Source organism: Calonectris borealis, chromosome 7 (assembly GCF_964195595.1).
Source record: "Calonectris borealis chromosome 7, bCalBor7.hap1.2, whole genome shotgun sequence".
In the NCBI taxonomy this organism is placed as follows: Eukaryota; Metazoa; Chordata; class Aves; order Procellariiformes; family Procellariidae; genus Calonectris; species Calonectris borealis.
This window is the reverse complement of record NC_134318.1, coordinates 18,274,047-18,295,210: the sequence shown is the minus strand read 5'-3', so window position 1 is coordinate 18,295,210 and position 21,164 is coordinate 18,274,047. Positions and strand designations below refer to the sequence as shown.

The following is a 21,164-nucleotide window of genomic DNA, read 5'->3' as shown; positions in this document are numbered from 1 at the left end:
GACATGGATGAGGTCATGAGAGAGTCAGGTCTCTCTCTTGACTACGAAATCAGCCTAGGGAAACTGGCAAACTTAGATGCCAAGGACATCATAGTTTGAACTTGCCTATTCATCTATGTACTTAAATAAGGTCAAACTACTATTCACATTCAAGTAATAATTAAAACATATGCTTTATATAAATATGAAATCTAAATATACAAATAAATATAAAATTTTAGTGCATCACGAAGATATTTAATGGAACAGTTTTACTTATGTAAGTCTTAAAACCTAGACTAATGTATTTCAAAACAGTGCTTGTATTTTTTGAATGACAGATAATATCCATTGTCTTTCTTCCAAAGCAAATACTGACATTCTCCTACTATTTCATCCACTTAATCTCCTTGCTTTAGAATTACTTTAAAACTTTAACAGCACATGTTTATGGTGCATACCAACTTTGCTAGAATCCCAGATAAAATATTGGAAAGGGGACTCTATTGATGTCAAGAACCTTGAAATCATACTTAAAAAGAAGACAGACAACATAAGCAGTATTTGCCTCAGAGAAGACTCAAAACCAAAAATAAATTGACGTTTTGTTAGTCTTTATTGCTCAATATCAATGCTCCAGCATGAAAACTGAACAAAAACATCCAGTTTCAGCAGAAGCTTTCAATTCCCCTCTGTTGAATTTAGAAGTAGTCAGAATATTTGGAACTAAAAGCTTTTTAAGATGTCAGATCAATATTTTCCTAACCTGCAACATATGTTCTAATCATCATTTTATCTTTCCACAGGGCACAACTTTTAGGCTTTGAAAAAGGTTAAAGTGACTTATTCAACAATGAAAATGAAGTCTGTCGACTGTAAAGGCCAATCATACTTTTCTGTGGAAGTATTTGAACAGTTATTCATTTAGGTAATTAGTGACTAATAAAAGCCCATTTCATTACAGAAGCAATCCTACCATGCTTGAAGAGATATCATGTTCTTCTAGAAGCACTAACATAATTCTGTCACTTCCAAAGAAGGATTACTTCCATACTTGCCATATCTCTGCCAGACCCTACTGCTTGATTATGTGCTAACTCATGCAATTTGGCCTTAGTCTTCATCAGCAGCTTGCAAACTTCACTTCTGAGTTCTCACATAGTTGGATACTAGCCAACAAAGATTTTAAAGTGGATATACGTGTGTTTGAAAACAAATATCTTCTAGAACTGGAGAGATGGTAATATTTATATGATTTTGAGTTGCAACACCATTTCATGGAGAACAGATGGAAGAGGATGAGATTTTAAAATATTTCTTCAAATACTTTAATTTGCCAGTGAGTCCTCACAGGAGGTATTTATCAGGGGGAAAAAAAAAACACCCCACCACAACAATAACCCGAAAAACCCCTAAAATAGCTAAAGGTATGAGATGCTTATTACATAACTAGCAAATTCATTATCGATCCAATTCTTGCATCCACACAACCAAGTATCACCTTTTCCTCAGGAACTCCTGTTTAGTTCAGCAGGACTTCTTGGAGAACTGAAGTTACACCTATATTAGCATCTTAACTTAGATGAGGAGCACTAATCTGAAGTAAATCCTTATCAACCCCACTTACTGCACTTCAGCTTGCATCACAAAGCAGTTTTGGATAAATCGAAGATTTCTTTTGGTTGAAACTAAAACTGGACAAGGTGTTCTAGCAGTGCATCTCACATATTGTAACTGCTAAAGTGCGTTCAGTCAACGGGACCAGAGCCTACTCTACAGTACTCTCTCCCCTTCCAAAAACCACACAGTGTGGATATGAAAGTATTAGCATCAACTCCCAGTATATTCTCTTTTATTGTGCTCGGCTTCTTGATAATATATCCTAAGTTACTGCTTTGAGTAAGTAAGAAGGGCCAATACGTAATTTTAATTCTCTCGGTAAGAACGTACAACCTTATCACTAGCACAAAATTACAAGGCAATTGGATACTTGTGAAAAAAGGGTTCTTGGAAGTTCACAAGTACTATGCATTGAATCTGTTATGTCAAAAAGTTAACCTACATTGCAGGCCTGGTGGACATCTACAAAAGCCCCCTAAATCCTTAAGAATTCAGGGCTATTACACTATATGCTTTTAAAATACAGTTTAGAATCCATACATAGAGTGTAAATACTGAAGGAATTTATCTGTTTAGCTAAAGGAGAGATGATGCACCTAGACTTGGTAATGAAATAACCTATATTTTCAACAAAATTCCGCATTGGATCATCGGAAAAAGTTGGTCGGAAGTGAAATAGGAGGAACTCAACTATCATTGTGACATAGGAGCTCCTATGATTCAGGGGCAAAATAGACAAAGGAAGATCATGAGGTAATACTTGTTTCAAGTTTAAAGACCAATGTGGCAGCCTTTCTGCTCACATGAGGTTGTCCTTGTAGTTCTGTTATGTTTGAGGCCTTTTTTCCCTGATTTTCCAATTAACAACAAGCATAGTTTTCAAAGCGTATTTAAAAAAAAAAAAACAAACAACGAAACAAAAAAAAAAAACCCAACAGCTTGATTTGCAAGCATTACTGGCCCAAACTTTTAAAAGTGCCTACCTGTTTCAGACGTCCCAACTTTTAGATCCTGAAACAGCATTACTGCATTTTCAGAAAGTGATAAGTATATTCTAAGGATAAACATTTCAGCATGTTGACTAGTATTTACAGCTTCTGCAAAGCATTCATTAGCAGTCTGGAAAAGTGGATGTGCATAGAACTGAATACAGCAGATCTACATCTCCACAGCAGCCGTTATCTCAACCTTCGACTGCCAAAGACATATCTAGCAGCAGAGGAATAGATCAAGTATTCACTAGTCTTGCTAAGGTAGTTATCACTCCATTGAGAACACAGAAACATTTGACGTCACTGACCAGCACTGAACTATAATAGTTTTCACCTTCTACCACACAAGAACATTCTGGAACAGACGGCTTAGCTTATAAACTATCGGTCTCCTTAGCAATCTTAGATGCTTATTATTATTACCTAAATGTTCTCAATCAAATGCTTGGGCTCATGCATTTTAGAAATCTGCTTAATTTTGTCTAGCCATTGTAAAGTCAGGCTGTATTCAAAGACTCTCTCTATCTAATAGCTATATTCCCTTCCTGACTCATGCTATCAAAGACACACTACTTACACGCAAGCCGAAGTAGAGTAGGAAGAACACATTGAAAGCCATGTCGATCTGTAATGTGAAATCTTTGTAGAAATTCTGGCAGGATTCTATTGGGCTATTTGAAAGAAAAAGAAATAGGAGTAAATTGTCAGTATAAGTTTCTACTCTGGTGAGATTTTTATGCGTTTTATTAAAGACCTTGATTCAGAAATCACATTTCTGTTTTCCAGTCGTTTACAAGATACAAGCAAGCATTTCAAATGAATTATTTCATTCATTCAATTAGTCATTCATACAGTCTTTATATTCACCTTTATATTCAGGTAATATCTGAGAATTAACATGCAGATACCTTTAAGAAAGGACAAGCAGGAGAATACCTCAGGATTCCTTAACCCCATATTAACCCTTAAAGAACTGACTTCTTTCTATAGGAGACATACCTACAATACTTTAGAAACAAACCTAACAAGCACACAGCTACAGTGAAACATTATATGTTTTTAATTCATGCCATAATATAAAACCTTAAAAAAAAAAAAAAAAAGTAGTTGCTTAGGAATACGTTACCCATTAGCAACCTGGGGTACTTAGTCTTCTAGAATCCCTTGTTTATAAGAAGTTGGGTTTGGGTGTTTTTTTCCTTTTTCTCACTTCTTTTTTGTGTATGGCTATTTAATGTACTTTATGTACAGTACTATGAGCTGAGTAGAAAAGCAGCATAGCTCACTGGTAAAATTAAATAACAAAATAAATTGAGGAATTTGAAGCAGTACTCTAAGGGTTAATTTCTGCATGCAGGTTAATTAAAATACATTTGTGTGTGTCAGGCAGCCGTTGCAATTTCTAGCTTATTATATTATGCTTTTTTAAAGAGTGGGACAGGTCCAAAGCATACTCTATACAAACTGGTACTTTATAGATATACTTTTATCTAAGGAAGGAGATAACTTCCACAAGTATGATTAGTGATTTATTTGTGACATTTCTAAAATAGGTTGGTGAAGCCACAGAACAATGTTGAAGTCACAGACCAAAATGAAAGTCATGTCCCAATATATGCTGATGTATATACTACATATACAAAATGTCCCACCATATGTACATAAATATACACATATATATTGCAAATGATCACGTATTCATCACAAAGTCAAAAACTAGAATGTAGATCATTTGATCATGTAGAACCCTAGAAAACATCCTTTTAGAAAAGAAGAAATTCTCTGGCTTCCCAGGTTAAATAAATCACTGAATGGGAATGTAATACCAGTTAGTATAGAGGTAGCTCTGCAAATATAATGCTAGACTGCTCAACAAGCAAGATTCTATGCGTTATGAATATCGGTTACCTAATTTAAGGCATAAAGGAAATTACCTGGGCTACCAGGTCATTACACATGCAGCCAAATTTTCCATTCCTTCTATACATTACAAGTCAAACAAGTTAAGTACAACATGCCCTCTCCTGTCTTTAGATGCATGAACATATAGAGCAAAATTTTCCTTGATGTACAATAGCTTTATACTTTAAAAGGCTTCAGTGCTATAGGAAATTATATTAAAATGGTTTTTAAAAAGCTATTTGCAAAGACATTGAAGTGATGAAACATTTCTGTTATAGTTCAAATAAAACTGATTTACAAAAGCAGGCAGAAGGGAAGAGAAGCCAAATGTTAACACATAGGACAGAAGACAGCACCTCATACTTTACAAATACAGCTTTAGCTACAAAAAGAGGATGTAATCCGAGAGCCCAACAGGATCATTTTCTGTATGGCATTATTGAGAGCAAAGGATTTTGTCAAAATAAGGTAGACTACACATTGAGTCACTATGCACCCTATCAACAGAAATCACAGGAAGTACAGTAGAAGCAGAATGAACAACCCCTGCACCACACAGAGGCTTGGACCCTTAGTTCCAGGTTAGGTTCTTGTAAAAGCTGCAGAAATTCACTGAAGCCAATGGAATTGCACAGATTTATAACTAGGATAGAGAGCGTCATTATCTTCCTTTCCAGAGTTATTTGGTACTTGTCACGATTGTTAGATAAGGTCAGTTAAGGTTGCAGCTAACAGCTGTACTTTTGTACCATTGTCCTTTACAAAAAACCTACAAGTTCTGACAAATTAGCTAATGCATAATGGATCTTCGTCTTGTTTGCAAACCACTTAGCACAGTGGATCACAATCCTGATTTGGGACTTCTGTAGCTAATACCAGAGCTACTTTTTCTGCTAGTCATATCCCTAAAACGTCCTTCATTTCAGATATCATCTCTCTTTCAATTTCTAAGTTATCCATTTCAAAGACAAATACAATGTCCTTTCCTTTTTATTTTAAATGATGATTTTGTCACTAAGGCTAAAGAAATTATTATTTATACTCACAGGATGGATTATACAAGATTTTAAATTTTCTAAATTAAATTTTTGTGATATTCTTCAGTTTGGATTTTTTGTTTTCATCAGTAGCTCACATTTGAACTGAGAGAAAAATATGGCCACTAATCTTTATCATTGCACCATTCAGCCTGCTGCAAAAAGGAAACCAATTTGAAATTCCTCTTTACATCAAGTTTCCCAAAACCGGAAGTGCTATAGTTCTTAGAGTTCCAGACAATAGTGTGCTGGGGTCTCCAGGACTAATAATATATTCCCTGTTTTAAACTAAAATCAGATGGCTCATCCTATGGGATTTCACCCCTTTAGGTCAGCAAAGGTTTCACCTTTGAAGGAGGCAACAGACTGTTAGAACTGCTTTTATTACTCTTCCATGTAAGCATGCTTCATTGTAAGTGTGGTTTCATGCATTTATACGGCTAAAAACCAGGAGAAACTACACTAAAATCAATGGAATAACATTATACTAACAATGATAGGAAAGATTTAACATAACTGGATAAAAATTACAGTAATGATGTAACTCTAAATGCAATATTTATGTGCACTTTGAAAGAATGTTTTTAATTTGCTACATAAAAATTGAAAAAATCCACTGTAGCCATTACTTCTTGCATTTTGAAAAGAAAAACTCACAGCACCAGTTTTATTTTACTTAACATAGGGATATCCTGCTGATTATCAAGGAATCTAATTCCCCTTTGCCCTGCCATTTTTTTCTATGTAATAAACTAAATGCTACAAGCAATGCCTGGGCTACACAAGATTTGAGAGACTGACAGTTTTCTTCAGGTCAACATTTATATCAAGTTATCATCTGCTGCAACTGTGTGCTCTGTGCTACAATTTAATATACAAATCGCATCTAAAGAAATAAAGTGGGCTTAGTTTGCCTAATCCGCAGTAAAGACAGAACCTTATTTGATTTTTCAGGCATGGACTACACTCTTAATTCTCTTCCTTCCTCTCCTGCTCTTTAAACACTGCCATTTATTTCAGTTTCACATAACCTCTATTTACTTGTTCTGTTTATTATTACAGCATTTTTACAGCAACACTAGTAGTTATAAAGCCCTGTTATACAGGTATCATAGGCATAAACTAGTTCAATGAGCAAGAGTGACTACAAGAGAAGTAACAAAATTACTACAGTTTAACTTTACACAGATGAGGCAAAATTGTGACAAAGTGTTCCCAGCATCCTTGAACCTTTTTTGCAATCGACACTGAAGTCAACACTTTACATAACACTTTTACCACAGCTGAACAAACAAATGAACCCCTTGTCACTTGAATTCAAAAGAATTTACTGCTGTTTAAATAACTACTTTTGTCACAAGTTTATTTCATGTATTTATTCTCACTTCTTTCTGGTTCATTTAATATACTTCTAATGCATTTGAAATGGTTCTACTAGGATTATTCTTTGAATAGTCATAGAATGACTGGGAGAGGGCAAAAAATAGTATGCATTTTAATGTTTTATGAAATTATTTGTTTCTGTGAGTATATTAATATGAAACTTCCCACAGAAGAAGCTTTCACAGAATATTTCCAGGATTTTGCAATTGCAACAGAGTTGAAAATATCTTGAGTGTTTTTCCCTGTATCATTTCACCTCTTGATAGGAGCTGTAAAGCCCCTTTCCAACTTCACATCAAAGCCTTGGCATGACATATCAATCTATGTCACAGTGCAATCACTGCCATTATGACCACACAGAAGTAAGGGGAAGAAATTCTACATTCATTCAGATTTAGGCCAGCTTTGCAATCATAGTGACATCTACCTGGATGATTTTACATAAGATGGTTGCACAATAATGGGAAAGGTCGTGCACACCCAATTCAGTACTTGAAATAACTACCCAATATGCAATTTACAGTTCTCTATTTTTTCTGTGTAAGGAAGCGGACTCTTGTATTTTTGGCACATGTCATGTCAGTCTGCTCCTAATGTTTTTTGCCTTTTTTTTTTTCTTTTTAATGACAAGGCCTGCAAAGACTAAGATGGATGCCAATTTTTATCGATGTATAATTATATACCAAAATGCGAAAGGTTAATTTTAAGACATATTAATCTAGTTACAGTTTGCCAAGTGTTTAGAAGATACAAGTTCTATGTAAAATGCTCATAAACCACCACAAAAGAAAATTACTTCTACTGTAACTTCAGGAAAGTACTGATGTTAATATTGTACCACAGCTGCTACATCTTTGGAACTTTAAGAAGTTATTGGAACTTTTAGAAATTCAGAGAATTGTCTTAATTTACAATTTTAATTTTCGGAAGCAAAGCTGTCTTCTGAATGGTGGAGGAAAACTAAATCCATTATTGAAATGAGGTAAAATATATTTTAATTCTTAATATTAAGTAAATAAAATGTAAAGTTGGAACTAAAAAAAATTGTTACAAACTTAACATGCCTGAGAAAGAAAGACAACCTGATACTATGATAAATTAGGAAGTTTTTCATTTTCTTTGCTCATGACAGTTTTTAGATTGCACAATAGTACATTATATGAAAAAACAGTAAAATGTGCAGTTTCTATCAGAAGGAATGTCCATTGATGAGAGGGAACTTTAAAATCAAATTATTATTATGTACAAGTAGAGGCTGCTAAAATATAATCAACACAAATTAATAAATAATTGAGAGAAAACACTCAATATTTAGAAGTTCTTTAGTATTTCACCATTTGAAGACATTCCATTCACTTCTTTCTTTCAAATTGTATTTGAATGCTATTAGTATTTTTAATTTGGGCAAGTAAATTTTCTTTGTTCATAAAACTGTCTATAGTGGTCTCTTTTTTTTTTCCTAAACTATTTTGTTTTACTGGAAGCTCCTCTGTAATACTGAATTCCTTCAAATTTATTTATAGGACAAACCCAACTTTATGAAGTTTAGAGTAAAAAATAAGTTTGGCACAAATTTGATATGACAGTATCCATTTATACTCCTTTAATACATATTTTTAACAGTACAGAAAAAAAAAATTAAGGGGGTTATAGTTAGGCTTTTTAACTGTGTTTCAGTGACGTAATACTAAAGCAAAACTAAGAGAAAACCCAGATGTATCATTTAGTAAAAGCAATATTCATTCAATGCAGAATACTTTCTGTTGCCTTAACTATGGTTTAGTTGCACAACTCAGAAGGGAATAAGCAGTTAAAAGCTTCTTTACTGAAACAGGCATGAACATATAGCAAAATTATAAACATGGATGTCTATCAAGTGCCAATCTAGTGAAACAAATACCATAATTAAAATAAATCAGCAAGACTAAATAAGAACCAAAGGTGTCAAACATCTCACAGAGTGATAGCGTAACAATTTTTTTCTTACTTCAAATGGCTTTCATTTATTAACCAAGTTAGTCCCACAGTAAGAAAACAAAAACTATTTTCTTGCAGTATGTGTACTGATCTTCTAAATGCAAGATGCCTTGGTAAATGCCTCAGTTTAGAAGGCATTTCTCTGAGTCATAACATCAATAAGCTCATTAATTTTTTGATGGCAAATGTCTTCTAAATTACTTCACTCTCCCTTGACATGATGCGGTCCACCACTGGGGAAGTTTTGCTACTAGCATTTTCAGTTAGCACTACAGGATATGCAGGAAGAGTTAAGTTGGTTTCCTTCCCAAAAAGGAAGAGCAAGCCAGCTGGATCAGAGCAATGCTTTAGTGAAGGCAAGGGGAAGACCCACTTTGCCCATAGCAGAAGTGCAGTGTAATCTGCTGTCACAGCCCTAAGTCTTGGGATCCATAAAACTCCACGGGATCATTACGTCCCTAGTTATAGACATTTTCTAAGAGGTTTTGTGTACCTGGAGCTAGTGAGCGAGGGAGGAACAATCCCTTTCTCACTGAATTTTGTGGACAGTTATGACCTGATAGACAAGGATGATGCTGTGACCATTTCCTGTATCTTCTTATCTTGTCATTGATAATGATACGTTTAAATCCTTTTTGACCACTCAACTTCCTACCTCTAAATCCTTAGCTTACTGTTTCTCCTATGCACACATACGTACTTACCCAGAGAATCTTCTGCTCCCAACACGTTTCAGTGTCAAATCCTGGAGCTTCTTTTTATACTTATAGTTAAGATGCTGACCATGCTTGGTTGTCTCTCTCACACCTTTTTTTTATTGTACCTTCCTCCTGTCTGGACTCCATATTGCCTATTACTTTATCCTCCTCTTCCTTCAGAAAGCTTCAGATAAATATTCCTGCATAACTCCTTGGGACTTTGCCAAGGAGTCAGAACAGACTTTGCCAAGTCTATTCTGACTCTCCTTCGCTTAATGAATTAAACCGTATTTGTCTTTCCAGTCACAAAAACTCCTCAACTTCAGTGTGCGATGAATTTATTTTGGATTACTTTATGTCTTTGTTTCCACCTCCATTCCTGCCTTTTCTACATGTGGAGTGGCCTCCCTTCTTCACTTTGATATGCATCTTTCACGTTCCTTTTGAAAATGCATTGCTGACCTTAGGCTCATACACACTAAGCTGTCTTTGAATTACATCAACAATCAGTATCCTCTTTGTTCAATTTTAAAGTAAATAAGCAAAATACAAATCTGATCAAAATAAAAGATGAACTGCCAAATAATGTGAAATAAAGCTATCTTCCAAGATTCCTTAGACTATTGCTTAATTTACACCTTATAAATTGGAAGCACCTCAAGGGAACTACTTTTCAGAAAAAAGCAGGAACAATGCAAGTGCCTGTCCTTATTTCCCTTTCCTATTTTCTATCGCAACATCTTCTGTTATTCGTTAAAGTCTGACAGATCACAAGCTGGCATTAGAATATTACCCTTCTATTTCTAACCTAATTAACAAATGCATCATGACTCATCTGTTCTGCAGATGCTTTCTACAACTAAGTACTTCTATATTATCTCCCTAGCACACTGGGGAACCTTGACAAGCTTTTAGACTAATTTGGGGTAAAATTAACAGGTTTCCTCATCCTCCTTCAAAAAAAATCCACTGTCAGAAGAAATAAGCAACAACAAAAGCAGATAAATGAATTGGTACAACAGCATGATTTAGTAAAGATTTTTCTACGAATCAGAGACAGAGACGTATGGTTTTTCCTTTTGAGTCTTTCACTTTTCTAGATCACGTGATAAGGAACAGGGCGTACAAGTTTTTTTTTCTTCCTTTGAATGTTAACTTGTTTTAAATTTAAAGATATATTTAAATGCTGTGACTTGATAGTTTTTAATGCAAAATTAATTCAGTTTAGAAACTGAGATAGAGAAGGACTTCCAGTGGGAAAGGAAGAGAGGCTCTTAATTTTAATTTCTGTCACATCCATATACAAAATTAAGAGCCAAATTAAGTTGGTACAACTGCATAACAAAGGTATACTTTCCTGATGCCCATCTCAGATGCATAAAATTTTTCCTGGCATAACTCTACTGACTTTTACAGAGCTATTTGCGACTGACAACATACCAAGTGACAGAGTCAAATAACATTGCTAGTACTTATTTTATCTAAATGAACTAATACAACTTGGTAGAATTCAGTATAATGTTATCAGTTTTCATCTTTCTTTTTCAAGTTTTCCATGAAATTGAAGTACATCATGCTTCTTCATAAACTGCCCTAGTAAAAGATAAGCCAACCTACCACAGAAACTCAAGCAAAATAAAATTCTTATCTTCCTCAGCCCAAACACAAAATTGTATACAAGTATGATAACAAGAAACATTTATTTACATTTTTATATTGAATTGCTGGGATATACAGAAAATTCGCACATTAAAATTGCTTACTCTGATAGCAGCATATTTCATAATTTCGTCAGGATGTATGTACATCCACTACTGCCTGCAGCATATGTCTTCTCTAATTACCGACTTTCACAAACAAAAGCTATAGAAGATTCCTGCAGAACTGCTAAACAACCAGGAACTGATTGCTAAAACAGGTATAAGTAAATGGCCCAGAGTCAACCTCCATAACTCTTCTACGTTCTTTCAATAGTGTACAGAAGACAGAGCATGTGTTTTCTTGCAAAAAAAACCATTAAGATCTTTATCCTACCTAAGATAACTGCATTTGAAAAGGTTTGCTGAGAACCACATAGGTAAGTAGGAAGAGTATACTATTTTGTTTCGCTTTAGATTTGTTAATTGTTTACCATAAGCTGAGAACACTGGCAACTACAAATAGTATTACTTTACTTTGACAAAACAATCTCCCTGTTGACAAGTCAGTTCTAAGAGAACAGAGCAACAATGCCAGGGATCACATTTTTAATCAAAGGTTTTTATGTGAGGCTATTAACATATTAAAGAGAAAAACATCAGTATACTGTTTCAACTAACATTGTATTATTACCTTTTTTGACAACATTTAATAAGTCACTTCAGTTATATCTACTATGCTGACTGCATTATAGAAAGATTCTGTTAAACTGCATATCCTATTTACTAAAGTTGACAATCTTGAATGTTTCTACTTCTACCCCTTCTAGAAAGGGGTAAGACGACCCCTTTCTATTACTTCTCCTCTGGTATTATTTAATATAATTGTTCTTTAATATTCTTTATCAAAGTGTATCAAGGAGTAATAAATTGTTGTAGCTGTTTACTCCAGAGAACAGAAAATAATTGGTGACATGAAAATGAAAACACATCATACGATGCTGCAAAAAGAATACTAATCCCTTTTCCATGTTCACATTGAATTGAACAAATGGAAATGGATCAACTTAGTCAGAAGTATATCAGAAGCATAAAACTTTTTCAGTTAAAACATGTAGTTGAACACTGGAATAGGTTCTTTAGGGAGAATGATGGATCTCAGATTTTTAAACGGTTGTAAATACTTTTCAGCCTAGGATATATGGACCATTTACAGTCCTTGCATTTGCATATGTCAATACAATGATCTACACACATGACATTTCTAAAATTTCCTCATTCTGTAGGAAGGGACCTACAAACCATCAATCTCTTATCTAAGTGTCTGTTTGAATAAATTTATGTATAGCCACTCTTACCTCGCAGCAGAAGGAAGAGTGACTTCCTGAGATTCCTTCTTGCTCTATTTTATGTGATTCTATTTTGCAGCTGCTGTCTTTTAAAATTACCCAAAGGTGCTTTTCACATTTGCTATCCACTTTACTCAAACTCAAAGTTTTCAACAGCCCACCATCATCATCAGTTTCCAGCTCTAACTACTCTTCCATCTCAGTGCCTTTTATTACCCTTTTATTCTGTTGATACTGTTGTCCAACTTCTAAAAGTCTCCCTCATCTGACTGCACTCTTTGAAAAAAATCATACAATCTTCAAAAATGAGAATGTCCTCTACCTATCCTGACTCCAAATTAAGATTATTAATCATTTCTCTTTTGTGTATCATCATAAAACTGAGCTCTGATTTTCTGCTTGATATGTGCAACAAACAGATTTCTCTAGATGATTTTGAGTATTCTTTCTATATGTTTCTTGCTTGCTTACACACTATAATTAAAAAAAAATTAATCTCGTCCCATGAAATATAGTCTAAATTCAACTATCCTAACTGAAAATGACAAGAGTACCAGATGAATTGAAGTGTTAAAATATTTCCAGTTCATTTACCTGACTGTCTTTTCTGGAATTCCCTCCTGTGATACTTTAATGAAAATATCTGGCTACTATCTAGTTTTTACTGAGTAATAATAAACTTGAACCTAAGGTATATTATTTGACTTTATTGTCAGTAAATAATGTAATTGAGCAATGAAAGCCACAAGTACTGCAAAGTGGTAGAAACTTGACATTACATTACTGGATCAGCTTTTTTGGTCATGCTTTTTAGTGCATGCACCCAAATCCATTATTACCCATAAAAAGCTACCCATATTGTGTTAATGGCAATACTAAAGCAGTCCTAATACAGAGTTACACCAGGCAGGATATATTGTTTCATATTTCAAATGAAGGCATAACTGTAAACATGACCCATGTACATTGCTTCAAAAAATCTACATAAAACTAGAAAATATATTAGTCCCAAACAAATTTTCATAATTTCAGATTCTCTGTCTCATTCCTCCTGAGGACCTTTTAGCCTTATCTATCCCATCAGCATAAGAGTCCTTTTAAGCACCTCAGTAATTTAATATCTAAGATACATTTAGGGTGCCATAGGTCATGCAACTCAACTACTCCCAATCCAAGCTATTACACATCTAGCATCCTTGTAAATTACCATGGGGAAGTCTGTATTTGCATACTTGTTCCACTTTACTGGAAATAATGGTCAACTGAGTTGAAGTAAAAAACCTTTCAACTACCAAGAGTAACCATCTGAGATCTTTGAATATATCCTGAGCACCACAGTATATCTGTTTAAATTCCTCTGCCTTAAACCAGCTGCAGGCAATATTCACTCCCATCATGTATAAACACTTATGAAAGTCCTTTCTATCGGTTTCCCTTTTTCTTTCCCTGGACTCCTGGAAAGTCTTTATTGCACACATACAGTAAAAGTAAAGTAAAGTAAAACACACATACAGTTTCTCTACCCATACACTCGTCCACCGTGGCTTACTTTCCACATGTATATAACTGCAATCTAGTAAATTTTCCTACTTAGAAATTTTCATGTCAGAGCTGTTACAGCTGTGGGACCTGATTATTTACCAGGACTGCCTTAAGAGCAAATTATCATATTCCTAAGGCAAAATGCTCATTCTATGAAAGACTAACTGAATAGCCACATTTACTTTGCAAAAGAAGAAATTAAAAAAATAACTCAACTCTTTCCTAGTTCAACTTTTCAGACAAGAAAACTAGCCTGGAGGCTGAGTGACAGTCTCAATCACAGTGGCTTTTCATAATGGGAAAGGCAAAGCCCTTTTTAGGCAGATTAATGACAGTATGCCTTTTTTTTTCGGCAGTCACTTTATCTTCGTTGACAAATGGAATAAGGTATTGCCAACACCTTAGCAGTTGCTTAAATCAATTATCACAAGCCTGGTATAAAACTATACCTCAATGTAAGAAGAAGATTATAATGATGTTAAAAATGAATATATAGTGCCCCCTTTTTTCGAACACCATCTCAAAATGGCTTGCACTGTATCATCCAACACTTTTTTATCCTGGCTGCTGTGCATGGGAAAACAGATGTGTAGTTAGGTTTACACACTGAGCTACTGGCAAGTCAAAAGGACTGGTGTAATAATCCATTTTGCACCTATTTCAGGAGGAAGAACTTCATGTTGGTATATAGATATATGTCTGATCAGTTTTACAGTCCTAAAAGAATTTTCCTTCATTATAAGAAAAAAAATAGTAACTGTCATTACGTGGACTATAGGAATAACATAAAACAAAATAAAATCCTAAGTAATCCTAAATAATAAACATTTTCAGGGCAGCACAGTATCAGCATGTGGGTGACATGACAACAGTTGTGGAAATTACTTCCCTTTTTTATTGTTTTGAATATATTGCATGTTTTCAGTTACCTGCTTAAAAGTACACACTAAAAGCATATTTTGGCTTTATATATGTATCTGTTCACAATTATCATTTTTCAAACATCATAATATTTTATATTAAATGTATGGGATAAATAATGTTTATTCACCAAGTTGAATATTCATTTGCAATCTGTAAATTAATTTTGACCCCCAAAAAAGCACAAAATTGAACTTCTGAACACATACACTCAACATCTGCACTGATCGACAGCACTACAAAATTGTGTTCAGACACAACGTTTCAAGTCACTTTCCAAAGTGTTGTTTCATCATTTTATCGGGAAACAGTAGGATTAGCATTAAATCATATCTTCTACTGTGCTGATGAAGGATTTATTTGAATACATTTAAGAACATACAAATAACAGGTTGCTTAGGATGGTTACAACATCATTTGTAAAAGAACCTTAGAGCAGTGTTACAATTCTTCATATGAAATTTCATTTTAGTGGTGTTTTGTAAATCAATACATTTTATATTATTTTGCAGCCTATTTAATATTATTAAAAAAAACCAAACCTGTTGCACTTCAAAATTCTTCCCAAATTCTCACTTTTAATAAGTTATTACGTATAATCTTACCTCTTTTCACTGTCACCTGCTGCTAAAGTTGACAGCAGGGAAAGGTTTATCTTTCTAAACACTACTGGCATCATTCAGCCATTGTCACGACAGAATAGGTAGTACACTTTTTCTTTCCCACATCTTGACCTCACTGCAATTGTCTATCTAGTCAATAAACTACTGTAATATGCTGCAAATTTTAAATATGTAGATCTGATATATACTACGTCTGTACATACATTCTGTAAAAGCTTAACTAAAGATATTGATAAGCATAATTTACATTTGCTCAAACTTTCTAATTTTATGGGTTCTTTTAATTCCAGTTCATGCACTTAATGCTTAGACTGCATTCAGTGTATACACCATTATGGTAAGCACATTGGCATGCACAGGCAATACAAGAATAGATTATAATTAATCCCATAGACAACCAAAAAAGGTGAAGTTGCATCATGCAATGAAACCACAGCTTGGCCTGGACTGCCATGCAGAAAAAAACCTACATCAATGAATCTGCTGTACGGCTCCTAGGTAAGAGTTGATATGAAAGAGGTGAGTTATTTCAGCAATGAAGTCACAGGCTGAAAATGTTTACACTACTGTAAATAAAATACTGTACATAGCACCAGTATTACTCTGGGGGGAAAAAGATTCTTGTAGAGGAGGACAAAAAGGATAAGAAAGAGAAGAAGGTGGAGAAGGAATTATAAATTACAGTAACAAGTCTGAAATCCAATCGGTCCTTTTTAATAAGCATTTTGTTATTTCATTCAAAATAATCTCATTTGAGCTTTCAAAGCAAACCTGAATTTTCAATGTATTTTGCAAAAAGCAATGGATGAAATAGTGAGATACAGGGTAATTTCAAAATGTTGATGGTGTTCAGTAACTGATGAATAACTGAAGATAATAAACACACAGATATGTAGAGGTGAATTTTTCAATGCAGTCCACAGGATCTAAACCACACAACTTCCACTGATTTGAATGGATAATGTATTGGACTGAATGAATATGGGTAATATCAGGGATGCATTGATAAGAGTGATTTATTCAGCCACCTTCCGCTGGTTTTCTAGTAAAAGACATCTTTCTGCTGAATAAAGCATTTTTTTTTGCAGAAATTGTGGTAATTCTGAATTGCCTTTACCTTACTCACCTTCATAGTTGTTCTGAATGTAAAAATGTGACCTGAATAATAGGGTGACCACCTAGCCTGTTTTAAGGCATGTACTTTAGGCCCAGTACTTCACAGCCTGATTCCAGTAAGCTCAGAAAGAAATAGTTAACCAGGAATTTAATTTAAAGCAACACTCACATAAGAGATCCTACCCTGTGATGAAAAAAGTATGATTCTGTAACACTATAACATATCAGGTGTGTGTCCCATTACAAGAAGATTTGTTCCATGTTTTTCAACAGGTATACTGTTTTTGAGCAATTTTTCTTAATTACCCCTAATTGTAGGTGGTCACTCTATTTTTATCACAGTTCCCAAATATATCAACTAATTATGCAGGGCAACAATTCAGGGAACACCAAAAATAGTCTTCTCAAGAAAACTAAAATTTCACTTACTGTATAAAGTTTTTAATAGAACCTATTGTTGTTCCAGTTGCAGAACAATAGCTTTTGGTATCTCTGTTTTTATACACTGATAAATTTTAAATATATTATTCTTTTTATTTAGCAAATTGCCACAGAAATTTAGATCAAAATAAAATCAGCTTAATTGACAGTAGAAATTATTTTCTGGCCTCTTGAAATTGCTCAGAAGATTTGCAGAAAAACCTGTCAGCACCTTTTGAATTTGACAGGTAAAAAAATTTACATATTCCAGTTATAAAACCTCCAGTTGTACTATTCTTTAATAGTGAAATACACATTCTTTTTCCAGCCAAACACTTTCATTCTTTTCACAGGAACAGAACTTACAGTCATGATTCATACCACTTTTGGCTACTGTGTGCTATTTAACAAGACTAGTAGGATGTTTCATTAACTGTTTATTAAAGATGTGAACATTTTCTTGGGTGTACAGGTATGCACTTACAAACTGTTGCAGTGTGCATGCAAATGTTATCTACTAGGAAAAAGGTTACTGAGTCAAGATAGATTTAAGCACTGCTGACAAAACCAGCAACCTAGTAAATTGTTTAAGGCAAGCCTAAAGGAGCCCAAAAATTTAGAAACCAAACTTGCAGACTTCCAAAGTGTCCCATCCAAATAGGTACTGTACAGTCAGTAATGGGAATTATGGCATACACAGTATGTACTATAACATACATGTATGTATCACAACATAAATGATACATATTATGTATGTATACATTCCCATTGTTGTGAAAATAAAATAATTTATCTTTTCTTACTTGACAAACATTGATTTAGCAAAAGATGAAAAACAGTCCTTATATTTATTCTTAATAAAAATAATACACAGGTAATTTTTCATCTAGTCACAATAGAAAAGTTGTCGAGACATGGACAGAACACAGAGCTGACCTTATTCCTACAATCTCATCACTCTGAATAATATGAACATAACAATGTAAAAACAAAATGAGAAGAATCATATCCTTGGTATCTGCTACTAATGCAGTAGAGAATGATGGAAGCTACAAATGTAAGGATCTCTGAAGATCAGGTTAAATTACAGTTTACCACACATCTTTACAACAGTTTATTGTCCTGTAAACAGTGACTTTTGGTATAAAACCAGCTAGTCTTGAGAGATCAAATTATTAGGTTCAAGAATAGATTCAGTCTTCCATTTTCAGATTGTTGCTATGAACCAACCTCATGTTAGAAAAGTTTCTCTGCTTCAGCTGCAGAGAAGCTATCAAACTCATTAATTTCCTAAGAAGTTAAAATGGCAGAAGTTTCTCCCTTTTAGTATAGCCACAAGCCATAACAAACTTTATGTAGTTCATACAAGCCTGTTGCAAATCATAAATTCTAATCACTATGAAGGATGCTGTACTGTTGAAACTAAATGACCAGAGCTATCGAATTTAACTAAATTGTTGGGGTATTTTGCTCTGGAGTTCAATTCTTTCCAATCCCTGAATACGAAATTCCTTTTAATAAATCAACTACTGGCAAAGTTTAGTCTGGCAACACAGGGCATCTGATTCTACCTTTCTGTTTTCTCCTAGGCATACTGTGATGCATAGCAAAGAAATCAGATGAGTCAAACTACAGTCTCAACGTTGTGAATATTTCTGCTTATATACTCCATGGATTTCAGCTAGATTATTCACATGCAGACTTAAGCACATTGGATGGAGCCTTGCATAAATAGTGACCAAAAATACCGTAAAAATCTTCAACTGGTAAGAATACAATAAAATTAACTGATCCAACCCACTCATTAAAGAAAGCTCAGTTGTATTCAGAGTCTTTTTGTCTAACCTGTTCTGAATGCTTGCACCAACAAAGATTTCAAATCTCTAGATAGCTTATAATTCATTGCTCTTACAAACACAGAAAAGCCTAATTATTAGTAGTATCAATAATTAATAACAAGCTTTAACCTTTATTATTCTTACTGCTCTTGTCTGTACTGAAGAAAATGTTCTGACTTCAGAGGGAACTTTCTAACATGTTGATATCCTGACCTTCACTTAATTTCAGTACATCTAAGCTTCCAGAATCTAAACAGAACACTGCATTAGCAACCTGTTGTCATTTTTTTGCTTAAGTTTGTTAAAACTAAAGGTTGATATTTTTAAGAAATCTAATGACTGAAGCTCTTGAGTGCTTTTGAAAAATTTAATTCATTACATATTCCATACTTTAGGAGATGTATATGGACGTGTCAATATTTTTCTATACATTGCCTTTTTCTATGCACACTGTATTGGTATTTCACAAATTCAGTTCCTTGTTCTTAGTAAGATATGCTGTTAAAGTGAAATCACAATTCAACAAAGGTACAATAAAGACATAATTAAATGTTCATCCTTATTTTTCTAAACCTAAAAAAGAACAAAGACAAAACATTAAAGCTCACTGCATTTAAAATTGAAGATTTATATCAATGAGACTGCTAAATATTTACTATGTAAGGTGGTACATATCGCTTCAAGAAGGAATTTGACAAAACACACTGATACTTTTAATAAAAAGTATAAATTGCTAGGAAAAATAGTCAAGAGAGAATGTCATTGATATTTCACTAGTATTCACTGAAAATTAGCTTACTCGTAAAGTGGTGTTAGAAAAAATGGCAGACTATGGATAATCTATTTTCCCTATGATGGAAACACTTAAGCCTGACAATTAGAATGAAGATTTGCAACAATGGTGCAATAAGCAACCTGTACTCTTAACATAGAAAACATCCATCAACAACTATTATTACATTTTCATTATATCATGTAGTATAATAGAAATAAAATGATTGTAAAAACATTATTGTCACAGGAGTTTTTGCTTTGGAAAATAAATAGCCAGCAAAGGAGGTCACTATCTGTTATCTCTATATTCCATAATACAGAATAGATGGTTACTCTTCAATGAGAATCTATCAAATTACATCAAACTATTTTAACTGTTTAGTAGAAAGCTAAAAAGATTTAAAAATTATTAATGTAATTTAAAACAACAAATACTTACTCCACAGTTGCTTTTCCAAAATATGATCTAATTTTTATTTTGATATTTTACAATATCAGAATAAAATTCTATATTATAGAATTCTACATCTATCTACATATGTTATAGAATTCTATATCTATATATCTACATCTGTAATCCAGTTCTAAGTCTATGGAAATTATAATATGAAATTAAGAAAAGAATTTATCCTTCGACAATATAGGACCTAATATTTAACACCGGAGCCAGAGGAATTAGTTACAATTATATACACTAGACTGAAGCTGGGAAAGAAGGAAAATGAAAAAAGAGCAGATATGAACTTACAGATGTAGAAATTTCACATCACAGATCATGCACTAAAAGATTACTGAGAACAATCTAATCTCTGTCTCTCCAGATAGAAAAATGATGGCAAACACAATGAAATTAAAAAGAAAACGAGTAAAAACAGTCAAACAGGCTGATTCAAGGGGAAATGCATAATTAGTTACCTAACTTCGAAGCACAATGTACACTGAAGAAAATAATTGCAAAAAAATGAGAATAAGCTGCCTAGGAAGCTTTGATGACATGTGTTTAATGTAACAAATATCGCATTACAAAACTGTGAAGTCAAATCACTAAATAAAAGTGGTATGAGAAATATTCTGCAAAGCTGTGTGCTAACATAACTGTTATTGTCTGTATGATCCCTTTAAGCCTTTGGACTTGATTTCACTTAACCAGGTAGCTGAGTAAGAAGTTTGAGTAACTTGACTGAAGAAGGCCATAAGCAAGTCACTGGAACTATAGGGAGACTGTATTCATATCCATTAAACCATGGTGATTTGAACAATTACATTGCCACTGCATTTTAGCTACAAAAACAAATGCATTGGAGTTTCAGCTTTTCCCTAGGTGGCCAAGCTTATTCAATTCATGTCAGGCATTCG

General features: G+C 33.8%; 1 protein-coding gene across 13 annotated transcripts in view; it reads right to left on the bottom strand.

The window, feature by feature from the left end:
* KCNMA1 (potassium calcium-activated channel subfamily M alpha 1) overlaps positions 1–21,164 on the bottom strand; it is a 526,570-nt gene that overhangs the window by 210,887 nt on the left and 294,519 nt on the right. For all 13 annotated transcript variants that reach the window (XM_075154402.1, XM_075154386.1, XM_075154389.1 and 10 more), the window contains exon 4: positions 3,169–3,262. In XM_075154402.1, the coding sequence (XP_075010503.1) occupies positions 3,169–3,262 (94 nt within the window). The remainder of the gene's footprint in view (positions 1–3,168; positions 3,263–21,164) is intronic.